General features: G+C 40.7%; 1 protein-coding gene across 2 annotated transcripts in view; it reads right to left on the bottom strand.

The window, feature by feature from the left end:
* The window catches only part of ITPR2 (inositol 1,4,5-trisphosphate receptor type 2), a 527270-nt gene that overhangs the window by 348377 nt on the left and 153718 nt on the right, over positions 1-25175 (bottom strand). For both annotated transcript variants that reach the window (XM_066354092.1, XM_066354101.1), the window contains 8 exons: positions 22368-22509; positions 19333-19494; positions 13015-13187; positions 11605-11724; positions 11320-11505; positions 9952-10203; positions 8846-8990; positions 7351-7501 (listed from right to left, as the gene is read on the bottom strand). In XM_066354092.1, coding sequence (XP_066210189.1) covers positions 7351-7501; positions 8846-8990; positions 9952-10203; positions 11320-11505; positions 11605-11724; positions 13015-13187; positions 19333-19494; positions 22368-22509 — 1331 coding nt within the window. The remainder of the gene's footprint in view (positions 1-7350; positions 7502-8845; positions 8991-9951; positions 10204-11319; positions 11506-11604; positions 11725-13014; positions 13188-19332; positions 19495-22367; positions 22510-25175) is intronic.

Here is a 25175-nt window from a genome sequence, read left to right as displayed (position 1 = left end):
CATGATTCTGACATTTATAGTTCCTACCTGATATCACCCTAAATTTCATTCATATATCCAACTGTCGACATAGCAGTTCCCCTTGGATGCCAACAGGCATGTCAAAGCTAACATGCCCAAAGAGAAAGCCTGACTTCCCTGTTGGGTAAACAAGTGTGTTTAGGTTTGCTGGCTTGTATTTTGCTTTGGCACGGGGCAGCGCCATGTGTGTGTAGTCTATGAAAGGCTGCGGCTGCTTGCCCTCAGGGCGGCAGATGGCACATTGCAGATTGCCTGCCTCCATGAGGAGGGGCGATTGTTTGCTACTGTTTGCCAGAGAAGGGCACTGCTGCCCGCCTGTTTTGCTTGTGGAGGCTGTGACTCTGGAATGGCCAGAGAGATGAGTCAGGGCTTGGGAGCCCTGAGAAAAAGGGAAGCAGTCTTCCCTGTCTGTTTGCTCATCCATGAGACTCTAATAAATGGAATGGCCCACTGTGAGGCAGCTGTGTTGGGCTTGCCCACTGGTGTACCAGCTGCTAGCACTTTGCTTGATTAGTGCATAATCATGTGTGTATGGCCTATACAAGGCTACAGGTGCTTGTGCTTGAGACATAGGGGATTGCGGATGCGCGGATTGCCTGACCGCCACTGTGAGGGACCATTTTGCTGTTTGTTTTCCCCTGTGTGCCTGTCTACTGTTGTGAGACTTTATTAAACGAAATGGCCCAACGCTTTTCCGGCTCCACAGTTTTTTTACTATCTGCCAGTGTGGACCTGCCTGGCCTCAGCCACCAGCATTACATTTGGCGTAATGGACAGGATTCAGAGCAGATCAGTATGAAGCCTCCAACGCCCTTGAGGGGTGGAATAGAGGAGTGGCTATTCTCAATGGCTCTCTTGTTGGGGACCATGTGCTGGGTGTTTTTTGCAAGAAGAAACTCAGAGCTCTGTGTGTGAAGCTGAGTGAGACTGAAAGCTCCAGGATGAGCACGAATGACAGTGTGAACTGGAGCATGAGCTGGAGGAGGCCGACCAAGTTCAAGAGCTGCAGAACACCAGCGGCACCTGGAACTGGAACGATCTACAGGTTCGTGAATTGCAGTTTGCCCTGGAAGGTGAATGCTGGCAGCAGTAGTCGTTGGAGGAACAACTGTGGGTTCAGCTTCAGGCTGAGAGCCGGCAGCCATAGGAGCTGAAAATGGAGCTGTGCCAGCAGAGCGGCTCTGAGGTGTCAGGAGCAGGTGTTTCTGGCTCCTCTTCAGAGGATGAGGAGGCTTGGGCTGAAGTTGCTGTCTGCACACTCAGCTTGGCCAGTGGTCATCCAGCAGGTAAAAACCCAGCAGCAAAGAGTACCTACTGAGCCTCTGGTAGACTTGCTGCAATTGTGGGACATAGGGGTGGACGGCATCATGCTCTCTGGAGCAGAGGTAGAGAGGTTGGCCACTGTTGCCATGCGCTCCTCCTCAGGGCAGTGTCTTCAGAGCTGCTATGATAGCAGGGATGAGGGAGGAGGCCTGAGGCCCTAAGTGAACCTAGCTTCCTGTAATGGACCTTTACCTTGGGGATTTGCACAGACAGCTGGGCTGTCTATCATGGACTGACTCTTGGACTGTAACGGGGGTGGGGGACGATACCAGCTCCCTTGTTGGATGGCCATGCCACTTTGGACAGAATAAAAGACCCTAATGCGGGGGGGGGGGGGGGACAGCTCTGGTGGACGCCCTCCTGCACCAGGAAGCTACTCTCACCCAGTCGCAGAGATGCACTAAGGACCTTTTTGGTTTCAGTGGACATGGTCCTGGACTGTACAAGACCCCCCACCTATAATGAGTGGCCTTGCTGGCATCATGGGGTGGGGGAGTTGGAATTGGGCCTCCAGTTAACTCCCTGGACAGAGTGCTCAGGGAGACATTATAAAGGGTGCCTTTGTAATTGTCATTTTTAGAATATATGTAATGCACTTACTGTGAGGCGAGCAACCCTAAAGGGATGGAATGCGGGGCAGCTGTGTTAGGTTTGCTCGCGGGTTTACCAGCTGCAAGCACTTAGCTTGATTAGTGTGTGAACACGTGGCAGAGGCATGTGTGCATAGCTATATAAGGCTATGGGTACTTGCACTTGAGAGAGATGGGGGATTGCAGATGGCAGATGGCCTGCCGGCCATTTAGCTGTATTTTTTTTCTTTGCCTGAGAGGTGGTTTCCCCTGCCTCTGAGCTTGTCCGTCACAGAGAGACTTTATTAAACAAAATGGTCCAATGCTTTTCCAGCTCCACAGTGTGTCTACCATCTGCCCGAATCCAATGTGGACCCACCTGGCTTCAGCCACCAGCATTACACCCATCATTTTCTGGCTCCACCGTTGTTCCTTCACAGTCTTCCCGAATCCAATGAGAACCTGCATGAGCAAGGCCACAGCCACCAGCCCTACACCCCCCAACCCCACTCATCCACCAGTATTACACATCTTGATACACAGTATCACATTCGCCCTCTGTTAATCAAAACTTAGCGATAACCTTTGACTCTCCTCTTCTTTTCCCATTCCACCTCCAAGTCCTATCGGTTAAGACTGTAAAATCCCAACTTTATTACCTTCTCATCATCTCTACCACTATCATTTTAGTTCAATTCCATCATCCAATTCCCCAACAGTCTCCTAACGATGGGCTTCCTAACACTATGCCCATATAGACATTCTGTATTCTCTACTCAGCAGCCAAGGTTATCAAATTATATCAACCCCTTCTCAAATCCCTCCTCCAAAGGCTACCCATCACACCCAGAAAAAAATTCAAACTTAAGATTTGAAAGGTGCTACAGTTCAGGCTTCTCCAACTTTCTCTCCTACTATTCTCCCCTTCTCTCCCTTTACCTCAGGCAAAGTGGCCTTCCTGCTGCTCCTTACACATATCAAGCTTACTCTGCCTCAGGGATTTCTTCCTTGATGCATGTATGTGTCTGCTCAAGTGTTAGAAAAGTTGTTCAATCTACTCTAGCTAAAAATAATTGCTCTCCCTTACTCCATCACTTCCCATATTGTCCTACTTATTTTTCTTCAGAGCATTATCTGATGGTACAGGATATATTTATTTATTATCTGTTCATCTCCCCACGTGCACACATACCAATAGAGGACAGAGGGAGTGGGGGCTGGGTCAGCCTATTTCTTAATTGTCTGTCCTCCCTGTGGCTAAGGACTTGGTTTATCTTGTTTATTGCTCATTTTCAGTGACTAGATCAGCATCTGGCATGCAAGTTACTCAATACATTCCTACTGAATAAATTAATTAATGGTTCTCATATAGCTAAAAAAATAATTAAGATACCCAGAGGTAAATGGAATTCATAAGAACATATAATAATTATAAAATATTTTAAAGAGTAAAAATGTCTCATATAGGGCAGATGTGGACAGAACAATGAAAAGTACATATAAGATAGTAAATTTTCAGAGGAAGAAAATACTATCTGTATTAAAAAAAACTCTGAGCAAACTATAAGCACAAAGACCAAAAGTCAAGACCAACTTCTAACAGTTTTGAAATGGTTTAGTTTAAAGTAAACCAGAGGCCCTGGCTGATGGTTCAGTGGATAGAGTGTCAGACCAGCATATGGATGTCCCAGGTTCAATTCCTGGTCAGGGAACACAAGAGAAGTGATCATCTGCTGCCTTCTCTCTCTCTCTCTCTCTCTCTCTCTCTCTCTCTCTCCTCCTCTCTCTCTCTTCCCCTCCCATAGTCAGCAGCTCAAAGGGGTCGAGCATGGCCCCAGGCACTGAGGATAGCTCAGATGGTTGGAGCATAAGCCTCAGGTGCTAAAAATAACTCGGTTGATTCAAGCATTGGCCCCAGACCAGGGGTGAAGGGGGTGTTTGTTGGCTGGATTCTAGTCAAGGACCATGTGGAAGTCTCTCTCTATCTCCCCTCCTCTCACTTAAAAATAATAATAATAATAATAATAATAAACTAGAGACTGTAAAACCATCATATCCAGAAGCATCCTTCTTTTCCCTTTTTTCTCCATTTGTTTTCAAAGTGCCCCTCTTTCTGCCTTACCACTCTTTCTGAATATAACTATATAATAGTTTTATTTACTATGTCTTGAAATTTCCATGCTGGACAGTTTTACCATGTAGAATTCAGGTTATCTTTTTATTTATAGAATGTTTTATTTTCTTGTAATTTGAAATGTCAGTTCTGTTGCATCATTTTGTTTTTCTTCTTCAAGGACTCCAATTATTCACATGATGGCTCTTCTCTACCTTTCTTTCATTTCAACCACTTTCTTTCTGATGCTTTATACTTATTTCTTTATATCACTGACATTCTTGGCATTGTTCATCTGCCTTGTTCAATGCTGCTTATTAAAGTTTTGTTTAAGTCTATTCTCCCTTGGACATCTTATAATTTAGTCTATAGTTCTAAAAAATAAAAAAATTAAAATCTGCCACTTTATTCTCTTTCTTTCCTGAGTTCAAACTTTAATTTCATTTCTTCTTGGGGTTTTTTTCCACTTCTAATCTTAGTTTCTGAATTTGTAATTCAAGGTGTTTTTTATATTTCAATATTTGTTTGAAGGCATTTAATTCAGTTTAGAGCAGGGGTCTCAAACTCAACTCAGCATGTGGGCCGCAGAGCAAGATCACAGCCGTTTGGCGGGCCGCACTAGGTCTACAAAAGGCAACTGTTACGCAACACTTTTCTCACTGCAGTTGAAAACAAAAAAAAATCAGTACAACAAGCACAATCGTACATGCAGTTTACTCAGTGTCACAAAATGACCAGAAACTGTAGTTCGCATCACAACTGTTGTTAACTAAGCTAATATCTAGCTAGGATGCTAGAGAAATGAAAAATACAAGTAGGCCCCTAGGCTTACTTAATTCTATCCAAAATATTTTGAACTTCGTGGATTAGTCTGCGGGCCGCACAAAATTGTTTGGCGGGCCGCATGCGGCCCGTGGGCCGCAAGTTTGAGACCCCTGGTTTAGAGTGTCATGTTACAATTGTCTTCTGTTTCATGGTTGCTTTTCAAAGAGGAATCTCTACTAACTGAAATGTTTGATTCTCTATTCTGTTTTGATCTTGCAGTACTTTCATAGAAATAAAGACTGATTACATTTAGCCATTTCTTGGACAAGGTTGACAATATGAGCCAGGTTCTATGATCTTTAGTTCAAGTGCACCCTCTCCTGTCTGTGGCATGAAGTGCTATTTCTTTAAAGTTTGGTGTTTGAGGGACAATAGAGAAGCTACATTTCCTTCAATTTTTTGTTTTATTTTTATCTTGTGGTATTCTAGATTTCCCCACCTTACTTCCTTTCCCTTCACCAATAAGACTCCAAAGGATGTCCCTCCCTGATTTTAATCTTGTTTATCCCTAGTGCATTTTTCCCATACTGCTACCTGTGAGCTTTGAAGTCCCCTCCTCTTTACTAAGTGTTCTTAAATATACCTGATGCTCTTTCAGTTTTTTTACACTACGGGTAGATTATTTTTCTGATGGTGATTTTCACACAATCTTTTCTTGTCCCTTCCTCAAAGTGTTTCCAGAAACCCCAAACTGTCCACAAAGATTTACAATGAAACAGCTCTACTGAAGACTGTTATTACATTTCTACATACAGTAACTTAAGTTTACACTGTCCTCTGTCTTCTAGTTTGGCTGAAGGTAAAGGATTTATGTGGTTTAACTTGTTTCTTACTGATTTGTACAGTTTTTTGGAAGATGTTGGAGGAATTGAGAACTAGACAGCAGCAATAATTACTTCAGCCTGACCAGGTGGTGATGCGGTGGATAGAGCATTGGACTAGGACGCAGAGGACCCAGGTTCAAAACCCCAAGGTCGCCAGCTTGAGTGCAGCTCATTCGGCTTGAGTGCAGGCTCACTAGCTTGAGCATGGGGTCACCAGCTTGAGCATGGGATCATAGACATGACCCCATGGTTGCTGGCTTGAGCCCTAAGGTCACTGGCCTAAAGCCCAAGGTTGCTGGCTTAAGCAAGGGGTTAGTTGCTCTGCTGTAGCCCCGCCCCCCCACCAAGGCACAGGAAAAAGCAATCTATGAACAACTAAGAAGACTAAGGAGCTGAGATGAAAAATTGATGCTTCTCATCTTTCTCCCTGTCTGTCTGTCCCTCTCTCTGACACATACACACACACAAATTACTTCAGATACCTGATATTCCTCATTTACTGTATAATTTGACCAGACAGTTCTTCCTTATGTCTAAAATTAGATTTCTGGTTTTACTTTTTAAATCTTGTAGTAGATATTGTAATGGATACACTGTGTTCCACCCACATCTCCTCTTCAAAGCTTAGGCGTCTCTTCCTCCAGTTGCTGGGACTGTGGCTGCAGACTTCTCACAGTTGTCATTAAGAGTGACCCTTCTCCAAAGGGAACTGCCTCACCCAAGGCTGCACACCCCTCCATGGCGCAGCCTGCAGTCAATAGCTGGCTGATGCTAGGGTGCAGAGATTAGCCCCCGTGTGTTACCTAGTGATCACTCAAAAAGGCCATTCGAGCTCAAGATCTCCCTGTAAAACCAGCTGAGGTCTTAGCTGCACCTGCTTGTGGACCAGCTGCTCTGTCTGCCCAATCCCACCTTCCTCATGTCCTTACAGGTAGTACATATATACTGAATCACTCTTCAGGATAACTTCCACAACCACTTTTCTACTTCAGCGGAGTTTCAGGGTATCCAACAAAAAGATAATCACCATCAAAATAAATGTAATCGAGTTATGAGCAGGCACTGTTGTACATGTTCTAAATATAAGTGTATAAATTCACTTAATTCTCTCAAGTAAACTATGCGAGGAAGATGCTAGTATTATCTTCATATCTCGGGTGAGAAAAAACACTCTTGGAGAAGATAAGTACATTGCCTAAGTTAATAAACGCTATAGGCCGGACATGAATACAGGCACTCTGACTTAAAAGTCCATTCTTAGCCATTTCACTGCCTCCCACAGTGGCTTTGCACTCAGTTTCTCTGCTGTGACCCTTGGCATTTTTCTATGCCCAGCTATGCAGCATAGCCCGTATATGTCACACACCAGGATGGTCACAAATATTAAGATGTTTCTTATTTTTTAACTCCCAGTATTTTCCCAAATGGATTGGATATATATTAACTGCTAAAGAGGGAACTCGCTGACCTTATAAATTGTCTCTAAAAGTTTTAGCATAAAGAACAGAGAAGCATGTTTATAAATCCAGACTATTACGCAGTCCAACCACAGGATTACTTTTCATTTGTACACATATATTAGTAGATACACATTAACAGCTTCATCTCTGTATATTTGTTCTTTATCTCGCCTCCAAATACCAAAATGAATATAATTTTTCTCAAAAATTCTTACCTCCATCTTGAAATTTGCTTAATCTTTCAAAATACGATGACATGGGGGCCTGTACAATATCCAGAATAGCCAGAAGTGTTCTTGTTAGCCTTAATAGTTCACTGAAGCTATAAAATCCAAAGTAGATAAGATTCCGAGCCAAGTGGACCACCTTAAAAAAAAAGAAGAGAAACACATTAGGAACTAAATTTAACTTTGACTTTTTATTACCTAATTAGTGCAAGTATTTCTAAGCATTCTGTTTAACAACTAGTAATTTAAATACCTGCAAAGGCAACTACAAACTCTGATTTATTCAAGTTAGAATTAAATCCAAATAAGACCAGTTTGTTAACTTCATCAAAGTCCCACATGACAAGAAGACAGTGTCCACCACGGAAGCAAGAAAACAAGATTTTAGGTGCAGAAAGATGACTAAAGAAGTTTACATTAGAATAATTATCTCTTAATTAGTAAATGATTATCTCTTATAGCAAATTATTTAAGTCAGTAGGATACCACTTAATAAATGATCACATTAATGAATTATTTTAATAAATGGATATTATCCACAAAGTTTGTCCAGAGATATGCTATGTTGCTCTGTGGTCTTCTGTATACTGTAAGACCCACTAGGTATGAAAGCCAGCTTCCAAGATGGCCCCCAGTGGATGGTCTCAATCCACATTGTGTCAGGGTTAATCTGTGTAACAAACAAAATACCGCAGAAGTGACAGTATGCCACTTCCAAGGTCAGGTCATAGAAAAATGCAGCTTCCATATTGGGCTCTCTTTCCCTGGGGAAGTCAGGTGCCATCCCATAGGATAAAGGCTACACAGTCAACATCCAACAAGACAGTGTGGCCACCAACAATCATGTGAGTGAGCTTAGGAGCAGATCGTCTAGCCCCAGGTGACTGCCACCCGAGTCAATAGCTTAATTACAATCTCGTGAGAGACCCTGAGCCAGAACCCCACAGCTAAACTCTCCCTGATTCATGACCCATAGGAACTCTGAAGTACTAAATGTGTGTGGCTTTGGGCTGCTAAGACTGGGGGGAATTTGTTACACACACGTTGATAGCAAATACATCAGGTAACAAGTGACAGCATCTTTTCTATAGTTTTTGTCACTATATCTTCAAAATGATACTATAACAAGGTATTTCAATTCACTTTAATGAAGCTAAAAATATTACCTTGGTACATATTAAAAAATGTATCCAAACATTTTATAAATATGTAAAACTGTCTTTGTTCATTAAATGAAACTTTTAAAAAAATCAAGAAAAACAGTAGCTAATTATAAATAAAATATTTTCTACTGGACATCAGTATAATCAAAGCATCAAAACTATTTTTTTGATTAATGGCAGAGGGAAACATACTTTCATGAACTAAAATATTTACCAAAGCATCCTAAATATTATAGGGAAAAAAAATCCTTATGCTGTGTGTCTAATTTTTGAAAGAAAAAAATTGAATAGTTTCATGAATGAATTGCTTTTCAAAATACCTCAAATGTCAGTTTGTTTTTTTCTTTATCGCCAAAAGGAAAGGGCTGATTTACAACTTCTTTCAAGTATTCTTCAACGAATTCCATTGTCAGTGCAAATTTCCTCTTCATATCATTTCTGGAACAGTCTGTTATAGAATCATATCTGTAAAGATAGAATATAAAACAAGTTAAATTGATTACAATCCTTTTTTGTTGCTGTTGTTGTTGTTAAGAGTGAGGCAGAGAGAGAGTGAGAGAGAGAGAGAGAGAGAGAGACAGAAACAGAAACAGTAACATCGAACTGCTCCTGTATGTGTCTTGACCAGAGAATAGAACTGGCAATCTTCAAACTCTAGAAAGATGCTCCAACTGAGCTATCCAGCCAGGGCTTCCAATCATTTAAAACAGGGGTAGTCAACCTTTTTATACCTACCACCCACTTTTGTATCTCTGTTAGTAGTAAAATTTTCTAACCACCCACCGGTTCCACAGTAATGGTGATTTATAGAGTAGGGAAGTAACTTTATAAATTCAAGTTAAAGCATATAATAATTACCAAGTACTTTATGTTGGATTTTCGCTAAGTTTGGCAGAATAAATCTTTATAAAACAACTTACTATAGTTAAATCTATCTTTTTATTTATACTTTAGTTGCTCCGCTACCGCCCACCATGAAAGCTGGAACACCCACTAGTGGGCGGTAGGGACCAGGTTGACTACCACTGATTTAAAAGTAGGAAAACATACACACTTTAATTTCCTGGCTTCTTAGGCTTGGGTAAAATACCCTCTCTAGATGTCATGTTTTCATCTGTAAAATGAGGCTATTATGAAACAATATATGTAAAGCACTTAACTCAGAGTGTATCATAATATTAAGTACTTAATTAATTATGCCAATTATTAATATGATTTCTGTTCACTGGTTTCCAGAATGATGTTTCTACGTATTATCAAGGACTGTCATTTTACTCTCCAAAAAGAATCTCTTTGCATTTGGAAGATAACCTGAGATTGAACACAAAAATGCCTTTCTATATACTTTATTTCAAAATTGATGTCCCTTGATTTTTATTTCATCTTCTCTGAATGTGAAGTCTTCAAGAAATTTTTTCAAACATACTCATGAATCGTGATCTTGGTGGGGATTTCCGTCCAGAGCCTGGCATAACGAACAGGCACCACAGACTCCTGGGGGTCCCGGTCAACATGCATGTGGAGCATGAGGCGACAAAAAGATGCCCGGAGATCAAATGGCAGGCTCTCATCTGACACACAGCGCAGGATCAGGTCAACGGAGAGTTGCGTAGAAATCTGGTTTATGGCCAGATACTGGCGATCCAAGCACATCCTTGCAAAGAGGTTTAGCTGGTACCTTAAAATTTTTAAACATATTATTTATCGTATCTTGATAAAGTTCTTAAACATCATGGTATCAGTCAGAATACTTTTATGACACCATTATTTCCAGGAGTATGTGAGACGAGTCAAACACTGTTGGTAGTAGGTTAAGTCATCATATAACAACATATACATGAAATTGTCTCTATGCCTGTTCAGCTGCAGTTTCCATTACTTGTTCCAGCAACATGTGTCTGCTAGAAGGAGTCATTAGAATCTCCATTCTAGGTTTCCTAGAATCACAAATACACTAACCCTGAAGAAGACAGAGTACAGTTCACATGAAACCATCTCTCTCCACCTACCCTTTGTCCCACTCAGCTCTGGGCTCTCTACACTCTAAGTTAGATCCACTCAGTTCCCAAATCAAATGTGATCAACCCAAATAGCATCAATACACTTGGATTCATCAGCCTCTAAGATCAAGAATTAGCCTTTGGCTTTGCGGCTGGAGCTGTAGACACCAGGGAACAGGAGGGATTGTCTGCTTTTCTCAGATGCTTGTCCTTTGGGCCCAACTTCTGCCCTGCTTTTCAACCTATAAATTTAAAGATACCAGCTAGGCTTTTGCTCACAATATACTAACCCAGAAAATATGTACCATCAGAACTCCAGCGGCCATATGCCACCACTGCACTTTCATTACTATAGACACCATTTCCTCACAAGCCCTGGGTCGCTGCCTGTTTATAAGCACTACGTACTACAAACTCCTGGCTGACTCCCCCTGAGGCCACATCTGCAGCTGGAATGGCTTCCCGGGCTCCAGTCCCAGCTGTCTCTCAAATCCTTTCTTAGATCCTCATATGTGTCCCACCTGCACCCACTCCCATCAGTAAATAGGAAAAATCCTTTGATATACAACAATTCCAACTTAGTGGGAAACGAGAAAACTGAAAGAGGTTTATGTGGAAGACACAGATGTTAACTTTTATTTTTATTTTTAAAAATACTATATATTTTAGCTACCCCAGTAATGATGACTTTTTACATTTCCTCTTCATATATACCTGAAAATTAAGAGATTTCAGAGAATCTCTTTCAATGATTATGTGAGATTGAGAATTACAATTTCCTGACAATACTTTACCTGTAATAGGTAAGAACTTCTAAATCAGCTTTGGTGCCTTCTTTGGCTTCCTGAGCAAGGTGCCTGATAGCTTTGCCATGAGGTTCCTTGTTGCTGTCAATCCAATAGAGCCAAACTTCCTCATCATCAATGTCGTCTGCAAGGATGTTACTCTCCATGGGGTTGTCCATTTGCATTGAGACAAGCCTTGACATTAACAACATACACAAAACGCCGTTAGGAAGCTCACTAACAAATATGATAACCAACTACAATGCTTACAAATAATGAACATAAAAGGCTTACTTAGTTTGAATGAGAATGTCTGCATTGCCTGGACTCAGCATAAATTTACAGATGAGTTCCTGAGTTACAGGTATAGCGGTGGTATTGGACACACACAGATCTGATAAATAATCCAAGAATCTGGCAAAATAAATTCAATTCAACATTAAGAAAAGGCATTTTATAAAATCATAATAAAAATAAATTTTAGATAAAACAAACATAACTTTTAAGACATATTTTAAATATTTCCATACATTATTTTTCTAATGTGTTGCATATCTATTGAATCATTAGAAACAAATTAAAATTGTATTTAATGCAAATAATTTTTCAAAAAAGGATAATAGTTCACTATTTATTTGGTGTCATTCCTTCCATAACACATTGACTTACTATGTTTATAAAATCATTTATCTGCCCTGTAGTGAGACGACCCCAGAATTGAATATCAAATCAAAAGCGATTGAAGCTAACACTGTACTGAGTACAATTGGAATACATCACACACTTAATCAAGATGGGGTCAGAGGTCCATTTCTACCATATAACATGTACTTGTTCTGCTAATCAGTTAAAAAAACTATCAATCTGCCTGACTTTTCTGCATTCATATCAGAACCCCTTGACCTACCACCTATTCTATTCCTATTAGGCTGTTCTTAAGCAAACTGTTCTCTAGTCTACTTTTTCCTCATCTCTAAAATGTGGGTAGCAATATACAACCAGTGTGCTTTGTGAGAACATGCAAGGGTTTAAATGAGACAATGCATATGAATATATTTTGAAAACTATAAAGCACTATAAAAATATGTTATCCCAGTGAAAATCAGTTAAATTTAACCCTTTGAGTAGTGAGTTTTTTGTTAACCATTTGAGTGAGGGCATATGTGAATATTCGTACTACTCAAAAGGGTCAAACACATCTAGAAAGGGTTTTGGTCTCCTATAAAGTAATAACTCTTTATCACATGTAATTATTATGGCAATAAGTCTCATCCAGTTTTGTTCATGAAAAGTAGATAAAAGATTTTAAACTTTAAAAAGTTCTAAGAATAGCCTGACCAGGCAATGGTACCAGGCTATGACAGAGCGTCAACCTGGAATGCTGAGGACCCAAGTTCGAAACCCTGAGGTTGCCGGCTTGAGCGTGGGATCACAGACATGACCAAATGGTTGCTGTCTTGAGCCCAAAGGTCACTGGCTTGAAGCCCAAGGTCACTGGCTTGGCTAGATTCCCCCAGTCAAGGCATATATGATATAGCAATCAATGAACAACTAAGGTGTAACAATGAATTGATGTTTCTCATCTCTCTCCCTTCCTGTGTCTGTCCCTGTCTGTCCCTCTCTCCCTCTAAAAAAAAAGTTCTAAAAATAAAGCACAAACCCATAATCCCCCTAGGAAGGAATACTGCATAAACCACTTCAAACCTTGGCTCACGATTTCTCCTGAGCAAACTGACAAATGTCTCTATTTCTTTTGCTGTAATATGTTTCTCTAGTAGTTTCCTGTTGTTGTGCAACAAAGCCGTGATGGTGTCTTCTGCCAAAATATCATAGCCAATCTGGGACTGCATGACACAGAAATTCTTAGCAATGTATTCCTGCGAAAAGAAAGGCTGTCAGAGCACACTGCCAAGCAGCTTAGAAATCACAGGTTCTGTTAGGGTCAGCAACATTGATTAAATTATTCATAACAGAAAACTCACTAAAAATTATTGTCCAAAGAAAAGCAAATATATAATTCTTCAATAAGTAGGACATTTTGAGGAGGAAATGAAAATATTAGCATATACCTAATTTAAATTCAACAAAAATGTATATATCTAGAATTTTTTAATTAAGATTCTTACAAAGTATAAGTAAGAAAACCAAAAATAAGTCCTAAAGTAACAATTTTTATGACATGATAACTGAGGATTTCACCATGCTAATAGAGGCCCTCCTAACTTTCATTAAAAGTCACAACTGGCCTGACCAGGTGGTGGCGCAGTGGATAGAGCGTCGGACTGGGATGCGGAAGGACCCTGGTTCGAGACCCCGAGGTCGCCAGCTTGAGCGCGGGCTCATCTGGCTTGAGCAAAGAGCTCACCAGCTTGGACCCAAGGTCACTGGCTCCAGCAGGGGGTTACTTGGTCTGCTGAAGGCCCGCGGTCAAGGCACATGTGAGAAAGCAATCAATGAACAACTAAGAAGTCACAACGAGCAACGAGAAACTGATGATTGATGCTTCTCATCTCTCTCCGTTCCTGTCTGTCTGTCCCTGTCTATCTCTGTCTCTGTTAAAAAAAAAAAAAAAAAAGTCACAACTGATGATTTTAACATAATTACGGAAAGAAAATCACTTTGTAATATTTTGTTTATGAGGCATGTAATACCTACTATTACACGAAGACTCCAGATAAACTTAGGCGATTTCTTTTTTGTACAATATACCTCAATGATCTATTAAATCTTCTCTTTAAAATAATGATAAAATTTCATACCACTTTTTATCTCTAAAAAGCTATCAAAGAAGACAATATGATTAATCAGTTAATTGATCAGATCCATTCATCCAATAACTATTTCATGGAAGGGATTAGGCATAAGGCAATAAAGCGAGATAGCTTTCATGAAGCTTACCTCTAGTGAAGAAAAAGGTAGGTTCATGAGCTAATAAAATCATCTTACGTGTTGACAAGTGATGTGAAACAAAGGGAGGCAGAAAGGTGTCAACGATAGATGGAGTAGATGCTAAGGAAGTGACATCTGAGCTAGGAGGGAAATGATTAAAATGCCAAAATTATTTTTTAAAATGATAAAAAAAATTAATAAAAGGAGGCAGCGTGGAAAAAAAATCCACTAGGCAGTGGGAGTAGCAGGTGCATAGGCTCTGAGGTAGTGATGCCAAGCTTTTTGTGCTCTATAAACAAAGAGTAGCCACTGTAGAGTGTACTAGTAGTGAAGAGAAATCAAGAGCTGAGTTTGGAGAGGTAGATCCTTGCAAGCATAATGAAGAACAAAGATGTTATTCTAAAGGCAAGAGAAAGCCAGTAGGGAGTGTAGATCATGCATTATTTAATGTGCTCCTTATTCTTCACACTAACTCTTCTCCATTCAAAGCCACTATGGCTCATTTATAGAATTTATTCATTAGAAAGTGATTTTGCTATTTTTTTACTGGAACCTATCTATTCTCTGAAAATTATATTGGTTGCACAAATCTAATTACATTCCAGGCAGCAATTTTGTGGCCTTTCAAAATAATTGCTTAATGTTAGATAGCCAATTAAACAAAGGCATTGTCCTCTGAGTGCATCATTTTAAAGATACATACTGATTTTCACACTTTTATGACTATTGTAATTACACTGTAGTATAAGGCAAACTTCTAAAATGGTTTAAAAAAAATTTTTTTTTTTTTATTTACAGTGACAGAGAGTCAGAGAGAGGGATAGGTAGGGACAGACAGACAGGAACGGAGAGAGATGAGAAGCATCAATCATTAGTTTTTCATTGCGACACCTTAGTTGTTCATTGATTGCTTTCTCATATGTGCCTTGACCATGGGGCTACAGCAGACCAAGTGACTCCTTGCTTGAGCCAGCGACCTTGGGTCCAAGATGGTGAGCTTTGCTCAAACCAGATGAGCCCTTGCTCGAGCTGGCGACCTCAGGGTCTCAAACCCGGGTCCTCTGCATCCCAGTCTGATGCTCTATCCACTGCGCCACCACCTGGTTAGGCCCTCTAAAATGTTTGATAAATAGATCACAATGTTGACAAATAATCAATAGAAATTAAAGATGTTGCCAAATTCTATGAATAATAATAAACAGAGACTCAATATGAAAGACTTGGGTTAACACTAAATCAGAAAAGAACTTCCCACAAGGACTCGATAAAACATAGGTTTAGAAAGGAAAACAAGATGGTTATGCAAAGAGTATAAAGTAATTCTGATTACATTTTAAAATCATGTTCTCAAAATATCAGAAAGCTGTTCTGTGCTTAATACAAAGCATTCTTAATTGAACAGAAATGAGAAAAATATTTTTCAACTGTCACTGAGATTGAACTGGAGCAGACATGAGAGCAGGAGGGAAAATAAAATCTAGCCCTCAGTCAATGCCAGGAATTTTTTCTTCTGTCAGCTCAGTGATCTACAACTTAGGGAAACATCCCAAAACAGAGAAAGGGTGGTCCACCCGATCATATGCTCTGAAGAAACCAGAAAGCAGGCCCCCCAAAGTAAACAAACATTTACCTGGAGAAATGGAACACTCAGGTAGAGTGAACTAAGAACAAAGGAGAGGAGAGGAGAGTAGAATGTCCGTGTGTGTGTGTGTGTGTGTGTGTGTGTGTGTGTGTGTACTTGTCATGAGGGTGAATGTTCTCAGAGAAGAAATTGTACTGCATGTACCTCCACACACTAGGCTCACGAGTCCCTAAGACTGACAGGAGTGACAAAGAACTCCATGTGCCATACCATGAGGTACTGAGAAAGGACACCAGTTAACATGTGTTGCCCAGGCAACCAGGGAGGGACTAGGGAGACTGGCACTGAAGCACAGGGCAATGCTATAGAAATGAGGCCCTCAGGACCCTTCCAAAGGCTGAACACAATCAATGAGGGGCCTGTTGGTAAACAAGTTTGTAACAAGTGCTTTTTAGGTTAGGTTTGCTCCCGTGTGTGTGTGTGTGTGTGTGTGTGTGTGTGTGTGTGTGTGTGTGTGGTGGTATGTCTGTGAAAGGCTGCAGTGTTTGCCATCAGGGCAGCAGATTGCAAATTGAGGATTGCCTTCCTGCTTGGGAGAACCCACTGCTTTGCTCCTGTTTGCTGGAGAAGGGGTTATTCCCTCAGCCTGTTTGGGCTGGACAGTTAAAAGAGGGAGAGTGCAGAGAAAAGGTCTAGAAAGAGAGAGAGAGAGCGAAAGGAAGTGTTGAGGGGTTTGGGAGCCCTGAGATTTCCCCCCAGCCTGTTTTGGCTAGGGAGTGCGGAGATTGGTGAATGCTAAAAGAAAAGAAAACAGTCTTCCCTGCCTGCTTGCATGTCCACTGTTAGGAGTCTTTAATAAACTTAATGGCCCACCATTTTCTGGCTCCACAGTTCCTTCGAGAACTGTGCCCGAATCCAGTGGGAACCTACACGGCCAGGGCAGCAGCCACTGGCCTACAGTGTTACTGTGGGCACACCAGACTGAGAGAACCAGATAAACTCTAGATCTGTTGATTTTTTTCAGCCAATTCAATCTTGCTAATAACAATTTTGCTTGTATGTGTGAGTGATGGCCTGTCTAGCGAAGTCTTTCTAGACATAAGAAGAGCAATGAGGCCATGTGGAAAATACTGAGAAATGTCTAAGTCCTGTCCCCACCCCAGTCCTCCACAGAATAACACAGACCCACACGTTGGGGGCTTCAGAGACACTGATTTTCTGAGAGCTCAAAGGTCTGTCATTTAATGTTCAGAAACTTAACTTTTTTTTTTTTTTTGTATTTTGCTTAAGTTGGAAATAGGGAGGCAGTCAGACAGACTCCCGCATGCGCCCGACTGGGATCCACCTGGCATGCTCACCAAGGGGCGATGCTCTGCCCATCTGGGGCCTTGCTCTGTTGCATCCAGAGCCACTCTAGCGCCTGAGGCAGAGGCCACAGAGCCATCCCCAGCGCCCGGGCCAACTTTGCTCCAATGGAGCCTTAGCTGCGGGAGGGGAAGAGAGAGACAGAGAGGAAGGAGAGGGGGAGGGGAGGAGAAGCAGATGGACGCTTCTCCTGTGTGCCCTGGCCGGGAATCGAACCCGGGACTCCTGCATGCCAGGCCGATGCTCTACCACTGAGCCAACTGGCCAGGGCCCAGAAACTTAACTTTTTCCCTATAGAATAAGAACAACTTTTTTTCTTGACATACTAAAGGAATACAGAGAATCTGGGAAAAATAATTCCAACAACAGCATTTTCACTTGGGGAAGAAGAATGTTTATAACTAGGATTATATTAACAAGTATTTAAAGGTTTGTTTATAGAGTCTCCTTGTCACTCTTGCTCCTTGCCATGTTATTTATCTTCTGACTAATCTGTTTTTTTAGATCTTTTCTTAATCTTTAAACAGAATTTCAAAACCAATGTATTTTAACACATTTTTCTCAAAGCAATTCTTTTCTTGCCAAAAAACTTGCAAACTACTAAGAGGAAATAGTGTGATGTTTAAGAACCTGGATTTGAATACTGTCTCCAGTCTTAAAAGTGTATAATCTTTGGCAAGTTATTTAAACTCTTTGTGCCTTGGTACCTCATCTAAACTCAGTATTAACTGAGTTACATTGAAAAGTGAGCCAGGTACATGAAAAGTAAGCATTCAATAAATCCTACTAACCATTCCCAAATAACCTCCGACTTCCAGGCCCGAAGTCCTGGGCCCTGTGTGGTTTAGCCCGATCCTTACAGCCCTCCCTCACACCATCTGTTGGGTAAACAAGTGTTGTTTGTTGTTGTTGTTTTTAGGTTTGATCCCTTGTATCTGCAGCAGCTGCCTGTGGTGCTTGCCTTCAGGGTGATTGATTGCAAATTGCAGATTGCCTGCCACCTTGGGGAGGGACAACTGTTTGCCAGAGAGGGGATATTTCCCCCAGGCTGTTTGGCTGGATAGAGCTGAGGCTGGGGGGGGGGGGGGGGGGCTGTGAGTCCTGGTTGTGAGCCTGGAGGGGGTCAGGGCTTAGGAGCCCTGAGTGAGAGGGAAGCAGTCTTCCCGACCTGTTTGCTCGCTCGCTCATCTGCTGTTATGCCCACCATTTTCTGACTCCGCAGTTCCTTCACCGTCTGCCCGAATCCAATGAGAATCTGCATGGCCATGGCCCTGGCCCTGGCCATTACACCATCCTTTCACACGGACTAAACTCACCAGCAAAATTTACCAATCATGTACTCCTCTCTCAAACTGGCTAAGAGAAAAAGAGGGCACTAGTTTACCTAATAATAATTTTAAACAATTTTATATTTTAAAAAAAAACATGCACATTATTGAACACATTGAAAAATATTATGTAATTTTAAGATAAAAACGAGACAACAGGAATTTCACATGTAGCTGACAACTTTGAGCTGTATCTCTAGATATACCTAGCTTCCCTGTGCTTCACAGTTAGGAATATCTGGATAAAAGTGCCCTTTCTAGAATTCTTCTCTCTTCACAGATCCATCTTCAATAAAATGCCTGTTCTGTACAATTTATAAAAATTATTCTCATCTTACTCAAATACTATCTTTTCCAAGCAGCCTTCCTGGGTTCCCTCAGCCACCACCGAGCTGCCCTCCCTCTTCTGAATTCGTACATGTAGTCTTTATCTCTCGCACCCCCTCAGGGCCCCTCCCTTACATTTCAGATGCACGAGACATATCTTTGCCACAAGACAATGAACTCTTTGGCATTTACATGATGATGTGATACCCCACATCTTCATACAAATGCCAATAAAATGTCTCAGTCCTCCTTATATAATATATCCTGCAGCCTCCTGCCTAGCAGGCGCCAATACCATGCACACAGAACTCAGACATCCTCCCTCAATGATTCTAACTTGACATGGAAGAAGAAACACCTATGTCAGCTCAAAAACACTTACAGGAAATTTTTGTGCATTGCCAATATAGAACAGTTCATCACAAAGTGCAATTTCCCATTCCTATTTTATATGATCTAGAACAATAACCAAAAAACATTGCCCATACTTTAAACATTAAGCAGCAGTCATAACAAGGGCCGCCCTCGGACCTGATTTTTCCGGTAGTCCTGCTGGGAATGTCTCAGCACACGGTAGCACAGCCTCAGCATGTACTTGTAGGGAGCGTATCTTTGGTCCCCCAGATCTTCAAGTCTCAGCATTGGGCCTTCTCCTGCTTTCTCCTTAAACGGTGCTTTAAGAATCCCAAATACCTATGGGGGTGTGGGAGAAAAACGGCTATTCTGATGAATGGAGGTTCATATTTGACAACCTGTTTTAATTTTTCTTTTTTTATTTATTCATTTTAGAGAGGAGAGAGAGAGATGGGGGGGGGGGAGGAGCAGGAAGCATCAACTCCCATATGTGCCTTGACCAGGCAAGCCCAGGGTTTCGAACCAGCGACCTCAGCATTTCCAGGTCAACGCTTTATCCACTGAGCCACCACAGGTCAGGCTTAATTTCTTTTTAATAAGCACAATGACTCATAAACATTTTTGAAATATTAACATAAGGAGGACAAAAAGGAGCCCTGGCTGGTACCTCAGTGGATTAGAGTGTTGTCCCAATACATCAAGATCTCAGGTTCAACCCCTGGTCAGGGCACACACAAGAATCAACCAATGAATGCAGAAATAAATGGAACAACAAATGGATGTTTCTCCCTCTCCCCTTCATCTCTCTAAAATCAATAGCTTTTTTTAAAAAATTAAGAAATAAAAGATTTTAAAGGACTTAGAATATAGGATTAACATATTAAGAGAAAAATACTGATAAAAGAATTCCTGAAATTGAAGACAAAAATATTATTGAAATAAAAACAATTTCATTTTAGATATTATATTTTATTAAAATAAGACATATAAAAATGTTAGGTTGTACCAAGTTATATTAACATATTCAGATGAATGAAAATATAGTTTGATTTCTAAAGGTTTTACATCAATTCTATAACTTTCTAAAGTCAAAATAATATAAAATATATCTATTTTCATCTGAAGCTAACATCAGAAGATTGCCTCCAAATGATGCTTCTAAACCTCTTTATAAAACAGTTAATTTATTTTTTTATTTATAAATTTAAAGAAAGAGAGAAAGGGAAGATAAGAAGAAGAGAGAGGGAGAGATCAATTTTTTTCACTTATTTATGCATTCATTGGTTGATTCTTGTATGTGTCCTGACCAGGGATCAACCCACAACCTTAGTGTATCAGGATAATGCTCTAACTAACTAAGCTACCAGCAACAGCCAACAATTTATTATTCTTGATATACAAAGATGTGGACAAACCAATGAAGGTATCAGCATTCAAGTGTAACATATAAGGACCCACATGGGCAGCTGGTGGTACCCAAAGACCCAGATTCTTCTAAGGTTAGTGGTTGGGAAGTATTTAAAAAGCATTGAGAAATAGAACTCTTTTAGGCAGCAAGATAGCAGGTAGGATCACCTAGAGATGAGCTGGAGAATGAGTAAATTGTTTTAAAAAGGGCATCTAGGTGAGGGCATGAGCACTAATACAAGAAAACAAAATGGAAAGAAAGCATCCTTGTAGTTTGTGAAATACAAAATGAATTAAAGTTTCTTCAATAATTCTCTATTCATTAAACCTCAAACTTTATATTTATAAAATAATATTAATCAATTATTCAAGGTCCTAAAAGTCCTTGAAATTAAAACAAAATGCTAATGTCAGAAAAGGCTTTGGCTTGATGAGGCAGTGGTGCAGTGTATAGAGCATCGGACTGGGATGCAGAGGACCGAAGTTCAAAATCCCAAGGTCATCAGCTGGAGCGTGGCTAAACCGGCTTGAGTGCGGGCTCACCAACTTGAGTGTGGGGTCGCTAGCTTGAACGTGGGATCATAGACGTGACTCCATGGTCACTGGCTTGAGCCCAAAGGTCACTGGCTTGAGCCTCAGATCGCTGGCTTGAGCAAGGGGTCACTCGCTCTGCTGTAGCCCCCCAGTCAGGGCACATATGAGAAAGCAATTGATGAACAACTAGGGAGCAGCAACAAAGAATTAATGCTTCTCATCTCTTTCCCCTCCTGTCTGTCTGTCCCTATCTGTCCCTCTCTCTGACCCTCTCCCTGTCTCTGTAAAAAAAAAGAATGAAAAGGCTTTGTCTCATTAGATTTGCAATCTTAATTTTCTTTGAGAAATATGTTGATTTTATATTTTCAAACGATCAACTACAGAATATTAATTGACAATATGATTTTAAGTATCTTCCTTGAGTCCACACTTAAAGAATGCAGAAGCCCATTATTTTATATAGCAACTAATAGAACAGAAAGAATGCACAAAGCAGGCATGCTCATATGTGCATATTATTAGGAAGTGAATTAATTTACTGGTGTGTTCTAAACAATTTCTGACTTCCAGAGTAAAAAAAAAGAAAAAAAAAAGAGTATTATATAGAACACTTGTGAGCTGAGGAATAGACGTCCCTACACTCTGTGGAAGAGAGAGAAAGAAGTAGAAAGCAGATTAAAAATGGCAGTTTCTAAGCTTTTTTAGAAATTCTACCTAGAAAATTATCCTAGCATATTTTCTGGAGATAGTCTGAGCATGTAAGGTTTTAGAAATTGTGGTAGGCTATCTCCAACGAACCCTGACTCCTGCAATTCATACCCTTAAATAATCATGTCTCCTTGAGTATGAGCCAGAACTGATGGGATGTTACTTCTAGTATTAGGTTATAAAAAGACAGTGGCGTCCATCTGCGTGCCCTCCATTGTTCTCTTAGACCACTCAGTTCTAAGGCAGGCAAGCTGCCAACTCTTGAGGCAGCCCTGTGGAGAGGCCCATGTAAGTGAGCTGGGAAGTGACTCCTCTTCCATCCAAGCTTTGAGATAAGTGCAGCCCCAGCCAACACCTTGACCTCAGCCTGGTAAAAGACCCTGAGCAAGAACTGCCCACTTAAAGCCACTCCTAGATCCCTAATGCACAGAAACTGTAAGTATCTGTTGTTTTTAGCCACTAAGATTTGGAGTAACTTGTTACACAGCAACTAATGCAGGAACTTTCCTGATAGTATAATTCAAAAAATAAAATATGCAAATTTAGTACATGAAAACATTCACCTGTGCCAATATATTTTGTTCCCTCATTAATTTTTGACGTTCTCGGTTTGGTTTAGAGATAACCACGTCCAGAACTTCTTGTCCATTATTAAGCACATCAGCTACAAAGAAGATGAGGTCTTCCAATAATTTGGTTACAAACCTATTATAAAGTGAAAAAGGAAATTTACTTTATAGGGTTAATGGGGGGGGGGGAGTTAATAAGCATTAAGAACTAAAACTGCAAAACAAAGTATTTTATAATAAAAATTATTTAATCAATGAAATATTTAATGCAGCTAATGTCACCTAAATCTTTTTTAAAAGAACATCCCTTCTCCAGTTCCTCTGGTCTCCACTCCCAGATCCAGCTCCAATACAGTTTGTGGAATGACTATTATGAAATAAAGCCATGAGAGCCCCAACAGCAGATCAGTCAGTAGAAGAATATCACTGGATGCTTTTCCATGAGTGACCAGCAATAAAAATAGTTCCGTTAGGCCCTGGCCGGTTGGCTCAGTGGTAGAGCATCGGCCTGGCGGGCAGAAGTCCCAGGTTCGATTCCCGGCCAGGGCACACAGGAGAAGCGCCCATCTGCTTCTCCAGCCCTCCCCCTCTCCTTCCTCTCTGTCTCTCTCTTCCCCTCCCACAGCCGAGGCTCCATTGGAGCGAAGATGGCCCGGGCGCTGGGGATGGCTCCTTGGCCTCTGCCCCAGGCACTAGAGTGGCTCTGGTCGCAACAGAGCGACCCCCTGGAGGGGCAGAGCATCGCCCCCTGGTGGGCGTGCCGGGTGGATCCCGGTCGGGTGCATGTGGGAGTCTGTCTGTCTCTCCCCGTTTCCAGCTTCAGAAAAATACAAAAAAAAAAATAGTTCCGTTTAAGGGAAAAGAGCTATACTTCCAAATTCCTAAGTTCAAATCACTTATTTTGCTGTTGACTCAAACTATATATCATAATCCTCACCACAATTTAATTTCTCCAATATAAAGAATAGGAAAAATTAAAAGGACCTGCAAATAGAGACAGAATAAGCAATCATACTTAAAAAATCATAAGGCCAATTTGTCACCAACAAAGAGCAAGTAACAGTACAATTTTAAAATAACTTTTAAAAAGTGTGTTTGGCCCTGACCTGATAGCTCAGTAAATAAAGCATCATTACTTTGCACCTAAGATCACAGGTTCAAACCCTGAACAGGTTACATTCGAGAAGCCATCAATCAGTAATGGAACACTAAGTTTAACAACAAGTTGATGCTTCTCTCTTTCTCTCCTTTGCCTTTCCTCTCTCTCTCTCCCTTTTTCTGTCTCATTCACAATAAAAAAAGTACTTTTTTTTCCTGACCAGGTGGTGGTGCAGCAGATAGAGCGTCAGACTGGGCCATGGAGGACCCAGGTTCGAAACCCCAAGGTCACCAGCTTCAACATGGGCTCATCAAGCTTGAATGGGATCACTGGCTTGAGCATAGGATCATAGACATGACCTCTTGGTTGCTGGCTTGAAGCCCAAGGTCACTAGCTTCAGCCCAAGGTCACTGGCTTGAGCAAGGGGTCACTTGCTCTGCTGTAGTACCCTGGTCAAGGCACATATGAGAAAGCAATCAATGAACAACTAAGGTGCTGAAGAACTGATGCTTTTCATCTCTCTCCCTTCCTATCTGCCTGTCCCTAGCTGACTCTCTTTCTGTCTCTGTCAAAAAAAAAATTTTTTTTTATTTTAAAAAAGTGTGTTTTCAATCCTCAGTGATAAAGAAAGCAATTACATACAAAAAAGACAACATGACATAAAGTGCAGATATTAATAAATAATAGGCAAAAGAACCATTAGCACTAAAATTATAATCATTAAAATAAAAATATAATTGCTGAAAGTAAACTATTCTACACACATTGCAAGAAAAAATAGTGATTTATAAGACAGTATCAAAAAATTATCCAAAAAGCAGGACTGACAGGACTGACAGTTTTTGCAAGGCAAATTATAAAAAGAAAGATAAGAGATAGAAGGGTGATTTAAGAGGTTCCGAGGTGCATCTAATAGGAATTACAAAAGAAAGACAAGAGAACAAGATAAAGCAGACACATTTGAAGGAAAATGGCTGAAAATTTTCTGGAACTGACAAAAGACATAATATTCAGATTAAAAGTATTCCTATGGGGCAAACAAAAATACAACTTTAACAACAAAGAAAAGAATCTACAAAATTACCAGAAAGTAAAGAAAATGCCAATAAAGAATAACAATTCCGTTGACAGCAGATTTTTTAAAATTTATTTTAACATTTTAAATTTATTTATTCATTGTAGAGGAGAAAGAGAGGGAGGGAGGGAGGGAGGGAGGGAAGGAGAGAGAGGGAGAGAGAGAGAGAGAGAGAGAGAGAGAGAGAGAGAGAGAGAAAGGGGAGGAGCAGGAAGCATCAATGCATCAATTCCCATACGTGCCTTGACCAGGCAGGCCTAGGGTTTCAAACTGGCAACCTCAGTGCATGATTCCATTTACAAGAGGAGTGTTGCTTCTTTAACTTTGCTAGTCACTACTGAAACTATTTTTCCAAAGCGCTTACATCAATTATCATCTCACCAGCTGTGTTTGAGAGTTCTAACGTATGAATGCCTGGGAAATTGGTAAATAGTTTCTTCTTGTTTAAATTTAAAAGTACTTAGCATCATGGAAAGGAAAAATACAGAGAATGCTTGTGCTCTGGTGTACAAGGGACACGTGTACGTTAAAACCACAGATGAGTGAGTTCCCCATTAACCGTATGTGTTACCCAGTTTGCTTAGGCTTTCAGTTTGCCTTTATGTAAAGTGGGAATAATGTCCACCTC

Source organism: Saccopteryx leptura, chromosome 1 (genome assembly GCF_036850995.1).
Source record: "Saccopteryx leptura isolate mSacLep1 chromosome 1, mSacLep1_pri_phased_curated, whole genome shotgun sequence".
NCBI lineage: Eukaryota > Metazoa > Chordata > Mammalia > Chiroptera > Emballonuridae > Saccopteryx > Saccopteryx leptura.
This window is presented reverse-complemented; position numbering and strand designations above follow the sequence as displayed.